Source organism: Pyxicephalus adspersus, chromosome 8 (genome assembly GCF_032062135.1).
Source record: "Pyxicephalus adspersus chromosome 8, UCB_Pads_2.0, whole genome shotgun sequence".
Classification (NCBI taxonomy): domain Eukaryota; kingdom Metazoa; phylum Chordata; class Amphibia; order Anura; family Pyxicephalidae; genus Pyxicephalus; species Pyxicephalus adspersus.
This window is the reverse complement of record NC_092865.1, coordinates 24,620,823-24,642,246: the sequence shown is the minus strand read 5'-3', so window position 1 is coordinate 24,642,246 and position 21,424 is coordinate 24,620,823. Positions and strand designations below refer to the sequence as shown.

Sequence of the window (21,424 nt, the reverse complement as noted above, 5' to 3'; positions counted from 1 at the left end):
ATGGGCTGCCAATGCAGCACATTGTACACGAATGTAGTGCTTGTTGCAGAGCAGTGTGGGGGTATGAGCTGCCATGTGATGTATAGCACTGCATTCCTAGGGTGCAATTTGGGGTGCCAAGAATGAATGAATGGAAAGGTAGCAGCAACGTTCACATTGCACTAGTGTGAACAAGCCCTAAGGGGGCATACCAGAAGCCTGCAGCAAGAAGACTCCATTTCTGACCTCTTTCTGAGGGTTCTGTTGGCCTACCCATCTCCAAAGTAATTCTGAATCGCTGACAAGAAACATGAATGCAAAAAGTGAAGACCGAGCAAGTCAGAACTCTTCTTTTGCCAGTGAGTCTCCATGTGAGAACTTCCTATTTTTGGTCCCTGATTAAGGAAGTCTGTAGATTGGGGTGTCAGCCAGGTAAATAGCATTTTACAAAAGACCAAAAAAAAAGGTAAGTAGTTACCCCTAGGGATAGAAAGATTGTGCAGATGAGGTTTAAAATCAAGGATTTTGAATATTCCCAATTGGATGATTGGAAGAATGTCCGAGCAGAGATTCCATGCACAGCTATGTGGGTTCAGAACCCCATAGAGCTGTCATTTTTAAGCCGAGTTCTTACAAAGGTTGCTGAGGTTCCCCAAGTTGCTATTATTAATAATAAACAGTTTATATAGACAGTTTTTGTGTTTCCCCAATTGTCCAAATTTTTTAATGTCACATCCCCACAATAACATCACAGTAATACCAAAGAACACGGACTTTTAAGGCATCAAACACAACATAAAATGTATCTATTTAAAAAAAATCATATTTATTGTACAACCTTATAAAACAAAGTCTAGATATAAAACTTGTGGTAGTCTCAGAGTAACGTATATTCTATGTTCTACTCTTTATTTAACTAATGATTGGAGCTTTGTTTAGAATTGGATTGAAGGATATGGAGAAAAATAGAAAATTGGATGTTTTTGTGAATTGTTGTGGAGAATTGTTTGCTAGGAGAGGACATTAATGACATTATGAAGGATGATGGAAAAGGTTAACCTGTACAGTGTTGAATATAGAGGAGTCTGATACATAGGGGTCCTTGCTTGCCGTCCTGTCCTCCAATGGCTATACTTGAAAGAACGAGGCCAAGTCACCCATTGTTAACAGGTCTACAAAAGTGTATTGTTGTACAATAAAAATGATTTTGAAAAAAATTTATGAATTATTTGTTGATGTGTTAGATGCCATAAAAGTCCCATTCTGTGTTTTTTGGTATTACTGTGATAGTATTTATATAGCGCTAACATATTACACAGCGCTGTACATTAAATAGGGGTTGCAAATGACAGACAGATAGAGGCAGTGATACAGGAGGAGAAGAGGACCCTGACCAGATAAGCTTACACGCTAAGAATTCCCTGGAACCTTAAAATGATTTTAGGGAATTTGGGGGTTGCAAAGGGCTGGAAGCACAATGGCAGCTGTATATAGAACATACCTGCCAAGAGCTCACTTACCTTTACGATGGTAAATTGTTAGAAAAGCTGCTGTTCATTTCTGTCCAGCTGCCGCAAGAATTCACAAACCTGATGGGGTCAAATATGTTGGTGTTACATAAATCCTGTTTATTATAAATATTAATAATAATCTGCCAGATTGGTACATATATGAAATCTTCCCTTATCAGGTATATACTATGTACAAATGTCCTGCAGGTGTCTTTGGAGTCCTGGGCTGACAACGTACAGAATCTTCATGGACTTAGTGGTGCACAGCTTTCTCTTGCCTAACAATCAACCACTTCAACTCTCTCTCATCTGCACTTAACTGGACTTAACCTCCCTAGCGGTCTAATTTCATCAAAATTTCCATGAAAAAAGCGGTACAATTTTTTTCATGGAAATTTGTTTTTCTTTGTAGGCTATAATTCTTAGGCATAACTCACGGATTTTTAATAAATTTAACAAATTAATTAATAAACTTTAAATAACAAAACACAAAAATCCTGTTAAACAAAAATTAAAAAAAAAATTTAAACATGTAATATAACTGTACAGTAGCATATAAAATTATTATATATATATATATATATAATGAATATTTCTTTGTATTGCACTCAGTACAGCTATTTTATATTGAATCCAATACAAAATTATTTGAATTTTCCGCCTGCACTGAAGCCACAGGGAAACCTCGGAGATCATTGCTGCATTCGCCGGCTGGAGATTGAGGAGAAAGGACGTGTCCCCAGGACCTGCGGGGACCAGCAGGACGACAACAGAATAAGGTAAGTGGGGTTTTTTTTTTTTTTAGTTAAAAGCTACCCCGAATGTGACTGGAGAATACTGGAATTGCCTGGGGGAGTTTAAGACTAATCATTCTGTAGTCCCAAGATAAGGACTGGTGGTGTTGATTGGTCTTCTGATATAACACAAGAAGGGAGCACAGGACAGCTCAGACATTCTATTCCTGATTTAATAAAGCTCTCCAAACTGGAGAAAATAGACTATAATGGGAGAACCTGGATGATCCAGTAAACCTGGAATGGAATTCTTAAAATCATTTCATATTAGTTGGCAAATGTTTCAATCCCAGACCTAATTCATTCCAGGTTTGTTGGATCATCCGGGTTTCCACATGATAGTCTATTTTCTCCAGCCTTGGAGAGCATAAAAAATCAGGCCTCCTGACCTGATCAACACATGTATTTTTTACTTATTGTATAATATTGAAATATATTTACCAGACCTAAAGGGGGCAATTCAGAGGGAGTATTTATCTGGATCTACATAGACTGTTACTTAGCTGAGTGATCATACTCCATCTATGCCAGCACAATATATATATATATATATATATAGTATAAGTGGAAGGCATTATGTGATATGTATTGTTTAGAATATTGCCTTTGTCTATATCCCTCTCTATATACAGGTAGTTCCCAAGTTAAGGACATCTGACATACAGACGACTTCTAGATACGAAAGGGCTTTCGGGCTTTCCCTGCTGTTTGTGTGCAGAATGGAGGCTTGAAGGGGGGAGGGGGATGGTTTGCATGACTGGCAGAAGAAATCTTTTGCTAAACACAGCTGAGGTTGTGGGTGATCTTAGGGGGACTCCGCTCTTTCTGCAACATCTTGTAACTCTTTAATCACCAAGACAAACTCTGCAGTTATTTCTTTTTGCAAATCAAAGCACAGCTTGCTCCAGAAGTTAATACATTTCTAGGCTCCATAAAGATTTTTTTTGCTTTGTTTGTGATTAACTCACAGTGAGGATTTTATACAGTAACTGATACCATGCTGCCTAATAATATGTTGAGACAAACATCTGTCCTGATTGCATTCATTAAAATAATGAACCTGTTCTGACTTACGTATAAATTCAACTTAAGAACAAACCTACATTCCATATCTTGTATGTAACCCGGGTACTACCTGTAAAGTATAAGTAGGCGTTATGTGATATGTATAATTTAGAATACTGTCTTTGCCTACATTACTCCCTAGATATATTACATTTTTAATTTATAAAATATTTGTTGTGGAGCGTTTGTTACAGTTAACTCTGAGCCACCTATAGACAGATTCGCTGCCCATTCGCTGTGGATCGCCGTCCTGTTACAACCAGAAGCGTTACACCTGCTGCTAGGAAGCCCGTGGGGGTGTGGAACTGACAAACCACGCCCCGTTAACAGTAACTGCCGCCCACATCAGTGCTTACTTATGGGTTTGTCAGGAACTCCCCTCAGCGTGTGATTGGCGAGGGGGCGTGGTGACCCGGCGGCCGGTGACGTCACAGCAGCTCCTGCAGTGTGAATGAATCAAAGTGGCCGGGGTGTAAGCGGCACTCCGGCTGGGAAGCGCTGCAGCATCAGGCAGGAGCCCGGGACAGCGGCACCTCTCCGGGACCATCCGGGACTCCCCTGTCATCTGACCACTCATGCCCGGAGCCGCCGAGCGCCCCCCGCACCGGTCCCTAGCCTGCTCTCTACACATCCCATCTGATTCCTTTTTTCATCCTATTCGCACCGTGTGAATAAAATGATGCAAAGCTCAGCAGTAGCCACAGACGCTTCTGTCAAGGGGCTTCCAGAAATTCTCGGGCTGCCAATGCAACGTAAGGCGTTTTTTTTCATCTCCCATTGATTTAATAATAAAGAGATCTGGCAGGATGGAGGGCCGGGATGGTGCAGGGAGGTGATGTACAGGGACATGATGGCTAGCAGTGCTATCTGCAGATTGCATATCTGATCAGTGGGGGGTCACAGGCTGCACAGGTCAGGGGTGATCTGATCATCATAGAAACGACTGTGGGGATGCCAAGGCTGATGGATAAGGCTCCCCCCAAAAAGCACCTGTCCCATCCAAAAAAAAAAAAGTTAACTGCAAACTTTCCTGGTCCACAGTCACCTGCTGCACCTCCAGCACTCTGCTCCATCCTGCCAGAAATCCCTGATTACCCATACAGACCCCTCAATGTTCTGATGATCCTTATTGTGATCTGATATATCAATGTGTGAATAAAAAGACAAATCTGAGTGTCCTGGGGGCAGTGAAGGGGTTAAGTGAAGGTGCTGACAATATGTAAAGCATAGCATGTTGCTGTAATTGAATTGTGCATGTGTGTAGTTTGCAGGCTGCTTGGAGTTACAGGGGAATCATTCAGGGAGCTTTATAGAGCCATCTGCAGAATTACTTCTCATTATGAAGAATTTCTGCTGCTCCTAACTACAAAATACTACTACTCTCATCATCCCTACCAGAGGAGCACCATACGCTGCTGGTTGGAATTCTGGAGGGATGAGATTTGTGTATTTATTGTTCTTTAATATATCCTGATCACCAAAATACTGGGTGCATGGTGGGAATGAGGATTTCTAGATTTTATTTATGGTATTCCTGTATTATATTTCCTGGCTTCAATTAGATAAATCCATTTTATGTGCTCTGCTGTGAGTGAAGCTTTGAAAAAAAGACATAAAGTTGAGATTTGGTGAATATTTTAATGATACTGAGTAAAAAAAATTAAAATGTAACTACTAATAACAAAAAGTATACCAAAATATAGGTATAATAACCAAAAGAATAGCATAATAATAAGTTACTGTAAATATATATATATATATATATATATATATATAATGTTATTATTATTATTATGTTATATACATGTGTATCGCAATATATAATGTATGGTATATATTGCGATACACATGTGGGTCTAAACAGATTCACGCAACTTTCACCCAGGAATTACACATTTTTCCAATTGAATTAATTAGATAATTCGTAACTCGTGAATGGAAACATTTAGAATTAGATCCATGCATTGGTTTGCCTAGAAAAATACAGTATTATATCGGATGTTACAAGAAAGAATGTTTACATTGCGTTTTTAATATCAATAATCATTTTATTATGGTGAATATTATTAATAAGGATATAATATCACATCAATATAATAAGAAGAATTAATAATCATTTGACTTGTGTTGTTGTAGTTATTATATATTTATTCATTCACTGTCATATCTACCACGATTTGTATTTTTCTAATGTCTTCACCCCTTGGGCTTTAAATAAATGCCCCCAAAAATATTAATTTACCCCTTCGCTGCCTGCTCACCCCACATCTGGCCCCATATTAATTATCATAGGGGTCTCAGGAATTTGGACGCCTCCTATGCTTGGGACAAGGATGTGATAAATGGAGATTTTTTTGTATTGGTTTTTATATACTTTATTATATGAACCAATGCATGTTCTGCAGAGCTCCCAGATAAAGATTCTTTTTTTTATCTAGAGGCTTATAGAGCAGAGTTTAGGGGATTGTCCTGTACATGAAAGACTTAATATTCCGCTTATAAAATCAGCATTAATATTCCAGGTCTGTGAGCAGTGCCTAGACACAGCTGTTCACCAACTATGATGGATATGTGGCTCACCCAGCAGTAATGTATTTATGGATCTCATGCCCCTCTGCGATGCTGGCACTTGTTTGTAATTATTAACCTATATCTTATTCTATAAAAACCTGTATATCCAAATTATCCAAATATAAATACAGCGCAGAGCGACAATATATATAAATACTGCACATTAGCGCTGCTTATATCTTTTATTTTTTAGAATATATAAATATATATATAATTTCCAAAGATATGCTTACTGTTTAAAAAGTATTTGTTTGTCGGCTCTCTATACAGGGGATATAGGTTGACTAATGTTTCTTATCTTCTAAAGTATGTCTAATTTAGTCATTTACCTAATTATTATCTATTCATATATGTAATTGTTAGTTAGCCCATTAATCGATCTCTCTGTTGATGCAATCAATATTGCAACCATTACCTTCTCTATTCATTAATATTTCTGTGTTGTCTATTTACTAAATGCTCCTATTTATCTAATGCTTGTGTATTGTATTTCTCTACCGAAAATCCTGCAATTTCATTTCCTCAGCTCATCTTGGTCAATCACAAGATTTGTTCTCTGTTTCTGAAATTCCATCAATCTGTAACTGCTTCTCTTCCAAAATATCTATCAGTGGTCTTTCCTTAAATATAAATGTTTAATATACTGGAGATATTTACCTGCTAACTACGAATGTTCCACCTAAACAACTTTCCTTGTAACGTCCAATTATCTGCCTCTCTGTCTGCTGTGATCCATTCATCTGTCTTTCTAATTATTATCCTGTTACAATATCCATGGTATGTCTATCTATAGGCTGTCATATCTATTTTTTATCTAAATACATCATCCACATCTATTCCTCTGTCTATCTATACATCTATATTCATCCTCAATCACAATCCTCTTTTGAATCTATATCTACTATACATATGTATCTATTTATCTATTCATATATACGTTTTTATCTGTCCTCTATTTTTATCTACCTGTACCCATCCCAAGCTATTTATCTTTCTATCTATGCATTTAGATTTATTCCATCTATCCTTTATATTATTATTATTATTATTATTATTAATCATAATAATAAAAATATATTATGTACATTAAATAGGGGTTTATTTATCTATCTCTTACCTATCTATACACATTCTCCATATATATATAGTCTGTCATTTGCAACCCCTATTTAATGTACAGCGCTGCGTAATATGTTGGCGCTATATAAATCCTGTTTATTAATACTACTACTAATAATAATATACATATATATTCATCCTCTATATCTATCCTATCTCTATCAATCCCATCTTTATCCATTTTATGTATGTATATCCATCCTATCTATATATATTAAATCTATCTATCTCCACCATCCACAGCTTTCTTCCTATCTATTTATACTTCTATATTCATCTTCTCTATCTATCCTATCTCTGTCAATCCTATCTATCTATCTATCTATCTATCTATCTATCTATCTATCTATCTATCTATCTATCTATCTTCATTGTATCTCTCTTTCTTGCTGTATATATAAAACATCCCAGCAGCCCTCGGTGGTTCTCCAGTATTCTGGCTCTTTGTTCATTCCTGCAGCGTCCTCCTTACAGTATGTAGTTGATATGAAGCATTGCCATAGACCTATAGACCCCGGGAGATCCATCACTGGCAGGGACTGTGCATGGAGTCTCAGCATTGCCTGCTATTCTGTATATAGGGTCCCAGCATTAGACAGGAGCACTCTGTGTGGGAGGGATCCCGACAAATCGCTGACACTTCTCTCATATGCTAATTCCTGTACATAGAGAGCTGGTATTCAGAATTTGTTATGGTGAGGAAGGAACATTCAGTATAATATCTCTAATTGTGTGATCAGACAGTGGATTATTTCTGTAGTTTTCCATCCCACTGCCAGTACCTGATCCTTCCTATCCTCTGTCACTGTACTTTATATCTCTCCTCATATCCTGTGCAGAACAGGCTTGTTTATTAATATAAAAAGCTAACCAGTCATAGCATTTATATAGAAATATAAGTACATTCACTAAGCCACTGTGTATATGAAAGCAAGAATACGAAAAATCGTTTAGATCAAAGGTGAAATATAGATTTATGTTATAAGATGATATATATATTATAATAGTATAGTAATACATGGAACTGTCATGAAGATATAAAAATATATAAATAGATAGATTTCATATGGGCAGGTAAAGATAGATAGATAGATAGATAGATAGATAGATAGATAGATAGATAGATAGATGCAATAACAAATAGGCTGATCGCTGGATAGATATTTACCATATAGTAATAATATATTATTGGTATAGCTGTAATACATGGATACTAATATATATGTAATACAATAGTATAGTAATACATGGATTTGTCATAAAGATAGATAGATAATTAGATTACATATAGACAGATAGAAATATCTCCAAGAATAAGATAGATGTATAGATAGATATCTCTTTGAGATATAAAAAAGGTTGCTCGGTAGATAGATAAATAGATAAATTACAAATATTTATGTAAAGATTTGATGGATAGAAAGATAATTAGTGAGATATATGTTAGGTATAAAAAAGCTATGTAATAGTTTTGATAGCTGTCACAAAAATATTGCTAGATAGATAGTAGGTTAGATTACATAGTTCTATGTACAGAGCTCTCCTAAACATAGATAAATAGCAGATACTAATTACAGATAGATAAATGAATGGGTTTGATATCTTTCATAAACTATGTTCTGGGTGTATAGATACATGACATACAGTAATGCATCGAGCTGTATGAAGATAGATACATAGATGGATTACAGATAGATATATAGAAATGTCCCTGGTAGAGATGAGATAGATGAGGTAGGTAGATAGGAATGGATGGATCTGATCAAATTAAATGTGAAAGATCAGATTGACAGATTATCTGTTAGTAATAAGATAAATATTTTGATAGCTGACAAAAGGATGGTAGGTACATAGAAGTTATACATAGTTATACATAGAGCTGTTATGAATCGATGCAGTACTGATAGATAGATAGATGGATAGATTGATATTACATAGATAGAATGGAGAACTGGAATAGGATAGATAAATGGATAGATATTGTTGATGTTTTATATATACAGCAATACATTATTATGATAGATGGAGAAATAAAATGGGGATGGATAGATAGATAGATGGATAGATGGATGGATAGATAGATAAATTGGGGATATATATACATAGATAGGATTGATAGAGATAGGATAGTTGTAAAGAAATATCTGAAAAGATAAATAGATAACAAAAAGTTATGCATATGGCTGTCATGAAGATAGATGCATTACACATGTATAGATGGATGGACAGATTTGCATTATGCTGCCAGGCAGATTGATAGATATGTAAAGATCTTTCCTGATCTGTCTATTAGCTGACTTGCAGCAATGTTATTCCTGAGATCGCCCTGTGTATTGCACATCTCTGTATTACAATATTCTGGACACACAAGCATTTCTAGAGATATTTATATGCAGTCATTTTCCCATACAAGTCAGAGATTGATGTATCTTCTGCGGCTCTCTGACAGTCTGTAAATCTCACATCAGTCCTAGTAATTAGTTGATTGTATTATCTATTCTGGATCTGCGTGTCCCCGAGCACAGACATGCAGAAATAGTGTCCTGTGTCACCAATCACTTATATAACATACATGGAGCCTGTACACCCCACCCAGCCAGCGTTCAGCACCATGGACAGGGACCGACCGCCTCGCCGCTGTATGTTCAATCACCCCGCACACACTCCTCCGACCTGCATTGCCTTACATTAGAGCGGTACACCGACTGTGTCATACATATCATACATATTATACATATCATACATATTATACATATTATACATATTATACATATTACACATATCATACATATTACACATATCATACATATTATACATTGCAGGAGTTCATGAGCCCACCAATCAATATCTTTAAAGTATAGCCCTAAATATTATTTTATGTCATTGTATTTAAGAAATGATTAATGTTCCTGGCACACTGCTTCCAATGTGTAGCATATTATACAAATATTTGCATGCTTGTTAGGTAGGGTACTTTTTAATTTATATATTTAATTAGGGTATCTGCGTTCTGGAGATAATATTAATGCAGAATAACCCACCTTGGACAGGAGATATATAAGAGAACAAAACATTTGGTAGAATTAGAATATATATATAGTAAAAATCTTGATCTTCTTTATCTTGATGTTATCAAGATAAATAGCTTGATTTTCTATATGTCTGTATGTGTGTGTGTATATATAATATATATATATATATATATATATAATGAAGATTATTTAAAAAAAGAAGTGGAAAATGTTCACTTAATTTAGGATCCACTTTGTGAAATCATTTACGTGTTTCATGATTGGATCACTGATGTAAATTTTCATTCTTTTGTAAGTGTCTATTCTCAACTCCTTTGTTAAATCATTATATATATATATATATATATATATATATATATATATCTCAATAGATCGATAGATGTATTGTTCTGGATGACCTTTATTAAAGCAGAAACTGCCCACTTCCCCATTATAATCTAATATTTGTCATTTTAATACCATTTATAACCCAAAGACTTCCCAATAACACGTTTTATCATATACTCATGAACACACAGGGATACAATTCCAGAATAACACCAACCGTATTAAGATCACATCATTCGATGCGTATTGAAAGTCATTGTATTACATATTGTCTTAAAATACATTCCACTATCTGGAATAATATTGATTTTTAATGGACTATTTTCTGTATGTTGTGATGTGTTTTGTTGTAGACTGATTTGTGATATAGCTTGATTTTACTTTATCTCTGACAATTATTTGAGACATAAGAGGCGATGATCTTTTAGGTAGTGTGATTAGGATAATATTTGACGACCTGATTTACAAATGATAGTATATTGAATTGGGACAGACTTCTGCCTTTCTCATACACTCCTCTGATTTCTTCTCTGCCTTATGATGAGCAGAATGATCCCAGATAGAATGCAAAAACGAGAATAAATATATTGGGTATATACACTTATAACAATATTAAATAATATGGAATATATTAAAATGTGACATTATAAAAGGTGTACTGTGGGTATGTGAGATGTCATCGGTAACCAATTGTACATGTAACAATACTATTAGAGGAAATGATACATTTTAGGTATACATTGTTTGTTATTACAGATCGTGGTAGGGGAAGGTACATATTAACCTAAAAAAAAAAAATATTGAAAATTGTTAAAAAATGTGAGAAGATGCCAAATGTTTGAGATGGAAAAATGACAAATGAAATAAGTAAATTGGAGATTCAAGGAATCTGTGTTCTATGGATTACAGCCATCCTTTACTCCTCATCTCTTTGCACTAGCAATTCTGCTGGTTTTATAAATTGCTGGATATGTGCTTTTATTTTCTGCACCAGTAAAAAGTAACCAAGAATCTGGCTGGTTGTTCTTCATAAGGCAAATTGTAATATTTCTATAGCTCAGGGCTCAAATGTGATTTCATGATGGCTTTGGTGTCTGACAATGACAAAGGTTTGACCTGCAGCTCCATCAATATAATAGATGTCACTGAATATTGACAAATCAGTTTGTTGTTATTATTAATAGTAACAACATGGAGTCTATTTATAAAGAAATGAATATTACTTTCATTTAAACATCCCCTGGTGGAGAATCTTCTAGGTCCATGCATTTCAATTGAATAATAAATACACTGCTTTGTGAATAGACCCCTAAGAATAGTACTAGTAATTATTATTTATCAGTGTTGCACACATATTATTTGATTGTGTTTAAACAAATGGGAATTAAATAAAAACGCATAACAATAAAAGCACGTTGTGTATTTGTTACTGAACTATACTCATGATATTATTACACCCTAATTATTAGTAGGATAAATCCTTTGTAATAATACCCCCTAATTCCTATACACCTGAATGCAGGTGACTGGCAGTGCTATCTACCAGAGCCAATCAGGTTCTCTTCTCTCCATCATAACAAATATTTCATAGTAGACCTTAAGTGAAGCTTAGTCATTCTTCATTGGACCTCTTAGTACAGGAAGTAGTAATTTTCTGATTTGTTTTGTCATAGACTGACTATATGGTGTGATAGTAGTCTGCAAATGACATGTGTGACTTAATAGAAATACAATTTACTGTTGCTGATCTGAAAGGTCAGAATTAAAATGTATGTTAACAATTTTTTGGGTTGTGAATTATTGGTGATTATTGCCTCTAGCACAAATAACTAGAAATCCAAATTTGTAGAGGAAGTGGAAATGAGGGGAAATCTTCCAATGGGGAGAAAACTGTCTAGGAAGAAATTTTTCCCTCTTTAGGTATTTACTTCAGGTTGTAAGAGAAACTAATGTGATAGGAGTCTCATCCATTCCTTGCTCTGTCCAAAATGACAAATAAAATGTTTTGGCTCTTTAACTAATGCCTTATGGTAGACATGCACATCATATTTTTACCTGTAAACAGCAACCTGGAGGTTTAGGACGTGATTTACTGGCACATAGTAACCAATAGTTCCAGTTTTGTACAAGTAATATCAAACATTGTACACTATAAAAAGAGATAACATCAGCAACAATCATTTGTGCATTTTTATTTATTGTATTAAAAAAAATAAATATAGATTACTTCAAATCTCCACTTTTGCGTTCTCTACTTCTGAAATCCTGGTTTTCAGTTTTATAAAACTAGAATTATAAAAGTGAGAAAAAGTTTTGTTTCTTGTTGATTTGGATTTTTAAAGAAGCAAAAAGCTGTACCGTATTTACATTTAAGTGTCAATCAGAAACCTAATTAGTTCAAGAAACTTATCATAATTTTTTAAGTAGTTTAAAGAGCCCTTTCTCTTTCATTGTGTTCGTGTATGCTAATTTTCTAGGATTTTCTAGCACAATTGCAGCAAAAATGGTGACCAGGTGTTTATAAAAAGCACCACTAATGATTACTGTTTCCTATAGAGATCAGCACTATTATGATAGAAATCTCCACAGGCCCTTTTCAAGTATCTCTCACCACTAAAGTGTTGGGAAGTATTAAAAGAAATTCAGCAAAATCATTAAAAAATGGGTATTCATTCATAAAAAGGGTGATTGTGTCAGCTGATTACCATTTTTAGAAATGGGGTCATTTTAATAGTATTTCTGTATAAATACTGCACTTTGTAATCCGAATGATCACTTTGTTATAAATGTGCCTCTAATTCTCATAAACAGGTTAACTGTCTTCAATGTGACAGAGGCATTATAATGTGAACCATTCTAAGGGGCAGATGTAGGTAGTTTTATATACTGTTTTATATTTGTGATATGTTGGCGCATTACCAACACAGATAATAAATAAGCTTTCTCGTCCTATTATATCACTGCTTTAATTGTCAAATATTGCAGATTAATTCCTTGATTTATTGAAGGTTTTTTTGGAAAATTGTTATTCATTTATATGTAACATCTTCTGACATTTAATCTGTATATAGGCATTGGATGATAGATTCCTGATTCAGCCATTGGTAATGATAAAGAATTGTTGGGGACAATGGGATTAGACAAGTGACATGTTTAGTCACTTTGTGACACTTTTTGACCAATCCCTGTCATCTATTCCCACTGCCCATGGTTGTCTGAGCCCTAGTTTCTGACACTGTGATCTATGCTGTTCAGCGATTAGAGGGCATTGGCACCATTGTTAGGAATATATTCACACAGTGGCATAAATGGCATCAGAGAATTGGTAATTCCAGGATCCCCCCTAAAAAATAATATATAATTATATATATTTGGTATCATATCAGCCATATGTTCATCTAGTCCTGACACTCACACCGCTCCATCCCAGTAGGGCAGAAGCCCGTATTTTCTTTGGTGCAGTTAAGTAACAGCAAAAGGTCCCTTCTCAAGACTGTGAGTGGAGAGTAAAAAGAGAAGCAGCAAACTGATGAGCTTTTCTCTCTTTGTCACTCTGCTGCTACTATCAACGAATTCCTTGTAAAAATATGAGCAGTGCTATATTAGAGATTGGTGCATTGTGCTGCTTCTTCCACTTCTAGTGTGATCTCTGCTGTATGGGGTAAATCAAAAGGCTGTATATGAATTCAAATACAAGTAAATACATTCCCTGTATTCAAAATATTATATGTAGGTCAATATCACACTTGTGATGAAAAAAGTATGTGCTTAGCTGCTCCCAGATGCATAGCAAACTAATTATATATGCCCAGGAACGGCAAATCACACTGCAGGTTAACTCAAATTACATTACGTACATGTGGCCTTTGCAGTGTGGTTATCCAGAGGAAGAAAAGAAACTGTGTGGGAAGAAGCTACAGTATTTGTCACTTCCATCATCTATGCTGTGATCCACTTCAGCCATGTGCAAAGCCTGCACAAAGTGGCTTTAAAGCCTACCATTCAGTTGAACATGGTGGTGGTGGCTTCATTAGGTTCTGGTGACAGCTTCCATGCTGTGGGTCTTGGACCCATACATACATCAATGAATTGCTAAGCTGCCCAAGGCTAATTAAGAGATTCCTTCCTCTATGGATTCTGCTTCTGAGCTCATTGTAAAGGTGTCACAGCTCACCCTGGGTCTCACCATTGTGTGGGTGCTGCTGTAACTGTCACCCATTGGACAAAGTTTCATCCTTGGACAATCCAGTGAAGATATTCATTAGCCAACTGCAAATTAGTGGTTTACTATAAATTGGGAAAACATCTCCAGTGCAGGCAGGAACACTATGCATTGTGAATATTGCTTGTGCTATACAACTATTTCTGAAAGTTTTTGGTGTTCTAGTCTGAGCCATGTGATGTTTTCTATGTCCATCCTCGTCCACAATGAGGTGTTTAGTGCTCTGATTCTCTTTATTGTAAATCTGTAAGATTCCTGCCAACAATTCTGCCGTATTAGTGACCCCCTGTCCCTCACAGACCATCATGGCCTTTTCAGAGGTCATTTGTTTAACCCAATGTTTATTAGTATATAAAAAATAAATGCTAAAATCGATTGCTGTTGTACATCTTTCCTTGTTGTGTCCTTGCATATATCATCCCTCAGATGTAAACAGAAAGGCTGCACACAATTCTTCTGTAGGGAAAGGCTTTCTTTTTCTAATAAAATCAGGCTTGCAATAAAAATTCTGATTCTGCACTATAGATGGGAAAAAGCTTTTGAGAGATGCATGGAATAACAATAGATGGGGGTGGGGGAATGTTGGTGGCAATACAGGTATTGCAAGGTTTTTACTATTTCCAAAAAAGAGGCAGAACGGTGACACCAAGCCTGGGTAATTTCAGCATCTTTAATGCATTTTTTTCCAATGTATGGCCATAAAGCATAGCAGGTATCTGAGGATCATTAAAGCTTATGCAGTGTTTTATAAATCTTTTGGCAGGTATCTTAGGATGCCAAATATTGAAAAGAGCTAAGACTGGCATACGCAGTGAAAGGCTGACAGTGTGCCCATTCACATTCAAATCTGCCACATTACTGCATATACTTGTATATTTCCCTTTTTTGTTTCTTTCCATTAAAAGATTAAGATAATGCATCTTTCTTTTCCTAGATGACTCAATTATGTAGTCTGAGGTCAGACAAATTAAACCAATGCCAAGGGTGCTCATGACACCTTAGAAATAAATGGTGACAGATGTATACACCATAGTGGTGTCCTAGTATCTTCCAACTACTGCAACTTTTCCTGGGCAGCTTGGCCTTTCCATAAATGTGGAGAAAATATGAAAAAGGCATATGAAAAAAAGGGATTAAAATACTAAATAGTATCATTTATTTGTATAAAACATGTACAGTTACAGAGTATAATATGGTGAAAGTGGTGCTTCAAATTTATGGGATGGGGTCCACTAAAAAAAATGAAACAAATGAAAACTGTTGCCAGCCCCGGGCAGTGCTCAGACTAATTTCATGTATTACTTAGAACCATACATATTACACATTTAGATCTATTAGCAATGTCCACCATGCCCAATGCTGACCTCATTCAGCAGGTGTTGGCATATCTGTATGGCTTTTCTGCTTTACCTTCTTCCACTTGCCTCTTCCTTCCAATGACCCATATGAACCTGGAACAACACTATATCAACATATCAAAATCACAGCTTTTCTCACTTTTAGCAGTGAGCAGTTACATTTTATGATATTTGTGTTTCTTTTGTGTGCAAGTGTTGTTGGCAGAAAGTAGAAGTGGCACTGTTTCCCTTTCTCCCACCTCACAATGAGCCAGTGACCTTCAACTCCTAAAAGCCCTTGCACGACAACTAAGGGGGGAGATTGGTTCCCCTGGTCACCAGTTGTCTGCTATATAAGAGGGAGCTCCTGACAGTTACCTAGGGAGAGGGGTAGTACTTGGCATGATTTGCCAATGTATGTATGTAGCCATGGCCAGCCTCTTCCAACTGGATAACATTGCTGCTATGCATGGTGGTCATGAAGTCTAGGCATGGCGACACTGGGTAGAAGGTGACAACACAAGGTATATTTTCTAATTATTCTTTTAGTGTTGTCAGCTCTTGACTGATTAAAACCAGTAGGATTGACGGGGAGGTTTCATAGCAGAGATTAAAGTGGAAATCACCATACACAATAAAGATAATGTACTTTCTACTTTACACTAAGAACATTTAATTCTCTGGTATACACGTAAAACTGAAATTGCAAAATATGAACATGTCAGATTTGACTGGTATTTTATTAAATGGCTTTTTCAAAGACATTTAGAAAAGTTGCATTACATTTATTGTTATTCCAGGTAGCCGTTTTTGGTTATTTGTTTATTCGTAGAGAAAGTCATCCAGGTTACACAATTGATAGTAGCTGACCCGGGCACATGGCTGTCTGCTGTGTACGGTAAGCAGAATATCTTCTCTGCTGGCATACACACAGATGTACAGCAATCTTCCAATCCATTAGCATATTGCAGCCTTTCATAGAAAGTATATGCTTATTGCAGGGTATTTAATGCCAAGTGAAATCCTATTTACAGATAAACAGCAGCATTTTCTTAAGATGTATTTCTGTTTGGTGTTCTTCCTTGCCTGAAAGATTTGCCACTAATTCTTTGCAGAAGATCTTGGTGTGTGTGAGATTTTGATCTGACCTTAATCCTAATCCAGCATTGCCCCATGGACCTGCATTGAAATCCCCGACAATGTGTCATCTTGAGGGATTTAACTCCTCACTTGTCAATTGCTATTTTACAATGACCAACATCCAAAAACATTAAACAAAGTCTTTTGTTGTATTTATTACTTTAATGATCTATGTTGTGTGTTTGGGGAAGAAGAGCAATGTACTAGGGTTGGGTAAACCAGCAAACATGAATTACATTTCCAACCAAGACCTGCTGGGTATGTAGAACTACATCCCTCTGTATGTGGGCATTATACCTATCTCTCCGGTGGGCAAACCGTTAAATACAACTGGGGTTCTGCAGTAAGTGTGTGGGGTGTAATGATTATTAAATATAACTTGGGATCTACGGATTTTCATCTCAGATGTGCTAATAGTTGGTCCAATGGTAGAGAATCCAATGAATCCTGGGGTCAAACATTACAAGGACCATGCGGTGAATTTTGATATTGCTGTTTTTATATGCCACTTATTTTTTTCAAGATTGTTCTTCTTTTTTTTTTGTATTGGGTTAAATGTAAAGATTGTATATTATTGATACAAGGCAGTTATTTGTTTCCTGCTGATTAGCTTTAAAGTAGATATCAGCCTAACCATGAGTTGGCCAAGTCATGAACATTAGACAGACTAGCATGCAAAGAAGCAAAATACTGTAAAATATTACAAAGAAGAAAACAGGGCCAATATATGTAATATAATTCTTACATCCAACTGATCTTTGTTATGTGCGTATCAAAAAACAAAACATGAATTCAGTACGTCTGAACAACTGCAGAATTACATTTTGACAGCAGTCTGAAATCCAAAATACAGTTAAAAATATATATAATTTAATAACTCTTTCAGCATAAAAAAGGAAAAATAAAAATTACTCAATATTAGGTAACATAACCTATAGAATGGTATGAAGGACCAGTTTTTATTTATAAAGTAGTAAGTCTGGCTTATCTATCCTTGGTGGAGAATCTTCCAGGTCCTTGTATTTCAATGGCAGAAATGGATTCTCCACTGGGGAATATTTGGGTGATAATATTTAAATAGACCCTTTAGAGTATTATATAGATCAATAGGTTTTCTCTTCTTGAGCAAGGGTGCATTTTAATCCCCCAAAACATTGGGTACTCTCTGCATCCCATACACTAGGTTGTCGTTTTTGCTTATTTTTACATTATAATTGAATTCAGATTTGTTTGTAAATTTTTATTGCTAAATGGCTGTTGACTCTTGGCTCATATTTCACAGTACTGGGTCTCATTTAGGGGGCCACAATATATTTAGGATTTTGTTATGTGTAATATTCAAATGTATCCATATACAGTATCTGTATTTGAATGATCAATATACTGGAAATCTTTGGTTTCCAATTCTTTGGTTTCCAACTCTCAGCGAGGACACTATCTGCATGGAGTTTGCAGGTTCTCCCCATGTTTGCGCGGTTTGTGCTCTGGTTTCCCTCCACATTTCAAAAACATGCAGTTAGGTTCATTGGCTTCCCACTAAAAATTGACCTCAGACTGTGTTAATGACAAATGACAATGGTAGGGATATTAGATTGTGAACTCCTTTGAGGGACAGTTAGTGACATGACTATGGGCTTTGTACAGCGCTGCGTAATATGTCGACACCATATAAATACTGTGTAATAATAATAATTATGTTAACTTGGCAACAGATCTCAGCTGTTTGATCTTACAGTTATAATCTTATAGTTTAGCGTATAAAGTTTAAACTTTGGGGTATATATAAATCAGTAAAGGTGACGTTCACCAAATATTCACTACATACAAATATTTCAGGTGTCTGTGTCCTTAATTACAGTGATTTATTTACCTGCAGTGAATGTTTGGTAAGTCTCACATTTACTGATATCACTATGGTAATAATGTCATGGTGTTCCCATGTATAAGTCACATTTTTACCACTTAATAATTACAGCTGTTCCCCTTACTTATTTTTATCCTTTCTGTTGTATTTGGCTTTGGATGGCTCTTTATTTTCTCATTTGTATTGTCAGTAAACACAATACTAACTCACAGGTTCAAATGAATTCAGAATTGGGCATTTTGCACTCATCTATCTGGCGTAATAAATATTCATTTATGTGACCCATTTAAAGTGATAGTAATGAGTTCAGCAAGGGACCTCCAGAACCATTGCAGGTACCCTGTGCTTGCAGTGAATGCTGGGAACTGCGGCTTCACAATTGCACTGCAACATGTAGGTAGAGCCGCTGTCAATACTGATTGATGGGACACATGAACGGGGAGGATGAGGAGATTCTGTTTAACAGTTTGAGAAAGGTAAAGCTTTTTCATCAATGAGATTATCATATGAAGCTTCTTGAACTTCTTATCATTGATTTATTGTCATGAAATTTCATCTTTACTCTTTGCAGCATAAATTCCACAAACCTTGAAAGGCAACCATCAGTCTGTGCTTCTAAACTCAATCTCATTACCTTCCGCGGCTGGCCGATGACAGCAGACAGATTTGGGTTGGAAGTAAATTTACTTATTATACAGAAATACCATGTTTGCAGTAAATTAGTGGAAACATTGGATAGATATGGTGCCATACATCCCAGGATCTTCTAATGTAACTGCAGCCTAATTTTTTTAAAATATATATTAAAATATATTTTGGATAGATTAGGAAAGATATTAAGCCTTTGTCAGGTTTTTTAATGCTGTATCCCCATTGACATCACTCTGCACTTCCATTCCTCAGAGATGCCACAGGAATTTATTGGAAATCGGAAGTAAGGGGAAATTGTACCATGAACAGCTTTCAGATCTCCATTTAAAGATATGCAGTAAACATTTGCCGTTCCCTTTCTTTTTTAACCCTGGTGGCAACAGAGCAAATTAAAAAAGTAGATCTTTACAAATGGTAATCCTGGCAAAGGTTTTAGCCATTTGCTACTAAAAAAAAACTTTTGGCCAGAGGTTTACTTTAGGGAATCTCGTAAAGAGAACTTCTCAAATAAATAAACTGAACTTTCCTGTGCTTTTTAATTTTCTGAAAGTCAAGGTTTGCACAGGAACACACTCCTCTCCTTCCCGATGTGACAGTATTGAGTACTGGATATTGTTCACAAATGTTTACTTTTGAGGAACCATCTGGACCATCTCATCACCAAATACTGTAAAGCCCTATTTAATTATAATGACCCTTAATTTAATGTTTATTGCACCGTACCTTGCTAGCCTATAGAGCCCAAAAAACACATGCCAGCTTTTGTTGACAATTAATGTAACATGTCTACTTTAAATACTTGAAAATAATGCCAGCTGTCGGCATCAAGGAAGTTACTTGGATCACATTTTCATGTGCAACCTTTTATCAACACTCTGCATTATTGGGGAGAAGAGAGAGAACACACTGTCCTTTCCAATGTGGGTTCCAATGTTGTGCACACCGCAATACTTGTGACCATTTCCTAGGGCCTATTAAAAGAACCTCTAATTTTCCTGGATGATATCAGTGCTCTTTCATCTTCTGGGGAGTAATCAAAAAATATTTTCTCTCTTTTGAGAGAAGTAAAAATGTTTAACATATAATGTTAACAACATTTAAGAAGGACTTTATAAATTGTATTGTTTCTGGACCTCTTACATTTTTACAGTGACTTTTGGTAGGATCCAAATAAGAATAAAAGGTCTCCCAATGCCAGTGCTTCAGAAAACCACTGTTATAAGGAGCACTCAATGGCCAAAGAAGCTAACACTTCTAGGATTGTGGATCTTTTGATCATTATAAGACACAACCAAAAATCCAACCACAGAGCCCAGCCAGAGACCAGGAGATCAACACTCTTGGAAGTGTTGGTAACTAAAGAGTGTTTGGTTTCATTTGGTACTCAGGGCAGCTGCAAAGTTAGTATATACTATGGTCTTACTAGAATAAATGGATTTTAATATCAGCATAACTTTAATTCCTAACTTGTAAAGGCTCTTGCATACTGCCATACTATTAGGTCAGGAAAAGAGAACCAAACCTTCATGGGACATATCCCAAATGGAAGAATATACAGTGAGGGAAAAAGTATTTGATCCCCTGCTGATTTTGTATGTTTTCCCTCTGACAAAGAAATTACCAGTCTATAATTGTAATGTTTATTGTAGCTGTGAGAGACAGAATAACAATAAAAGAACCCTCAAAAACCCAGTGCTCATGTGCATTGTAATGAGTTGTAATGAGTGAAATAAGTATTTGATCCCCTATCAACCAGCAAGATTTCAGGCTCCCAGGTGTCTTCCCTGTATGCAGGTAACAAGCTGAGATTAG

At 35.9% G+C, this 21,424-nt stretch overlaps 1 protein-coding gene across 1 annotated transcript in view; it reads left to right on the top strand.

Moving 5' to 3' along the window:
- The first annotated feature begins 3,785 nt into the window (after nt 1-3,785).
- Nucleotides 3,786-21,424, top strand: part of LHX4 (LIM homeobox 4) — a 41,944-nt gene continuing 24,305 nt past the window's right edge. The window contains exon 1 of the mRNA XM_072419806.1: nt 3,786-4,101. Coding sequence (XP_072275907.1) covers nt 4,026-4,101 — 76 coding nt within the window. The 5' untranslated portion in view covers nt 3,786-4,025. The remainder of the gene's footprint in view (nt 4,102-21,424) is intronic.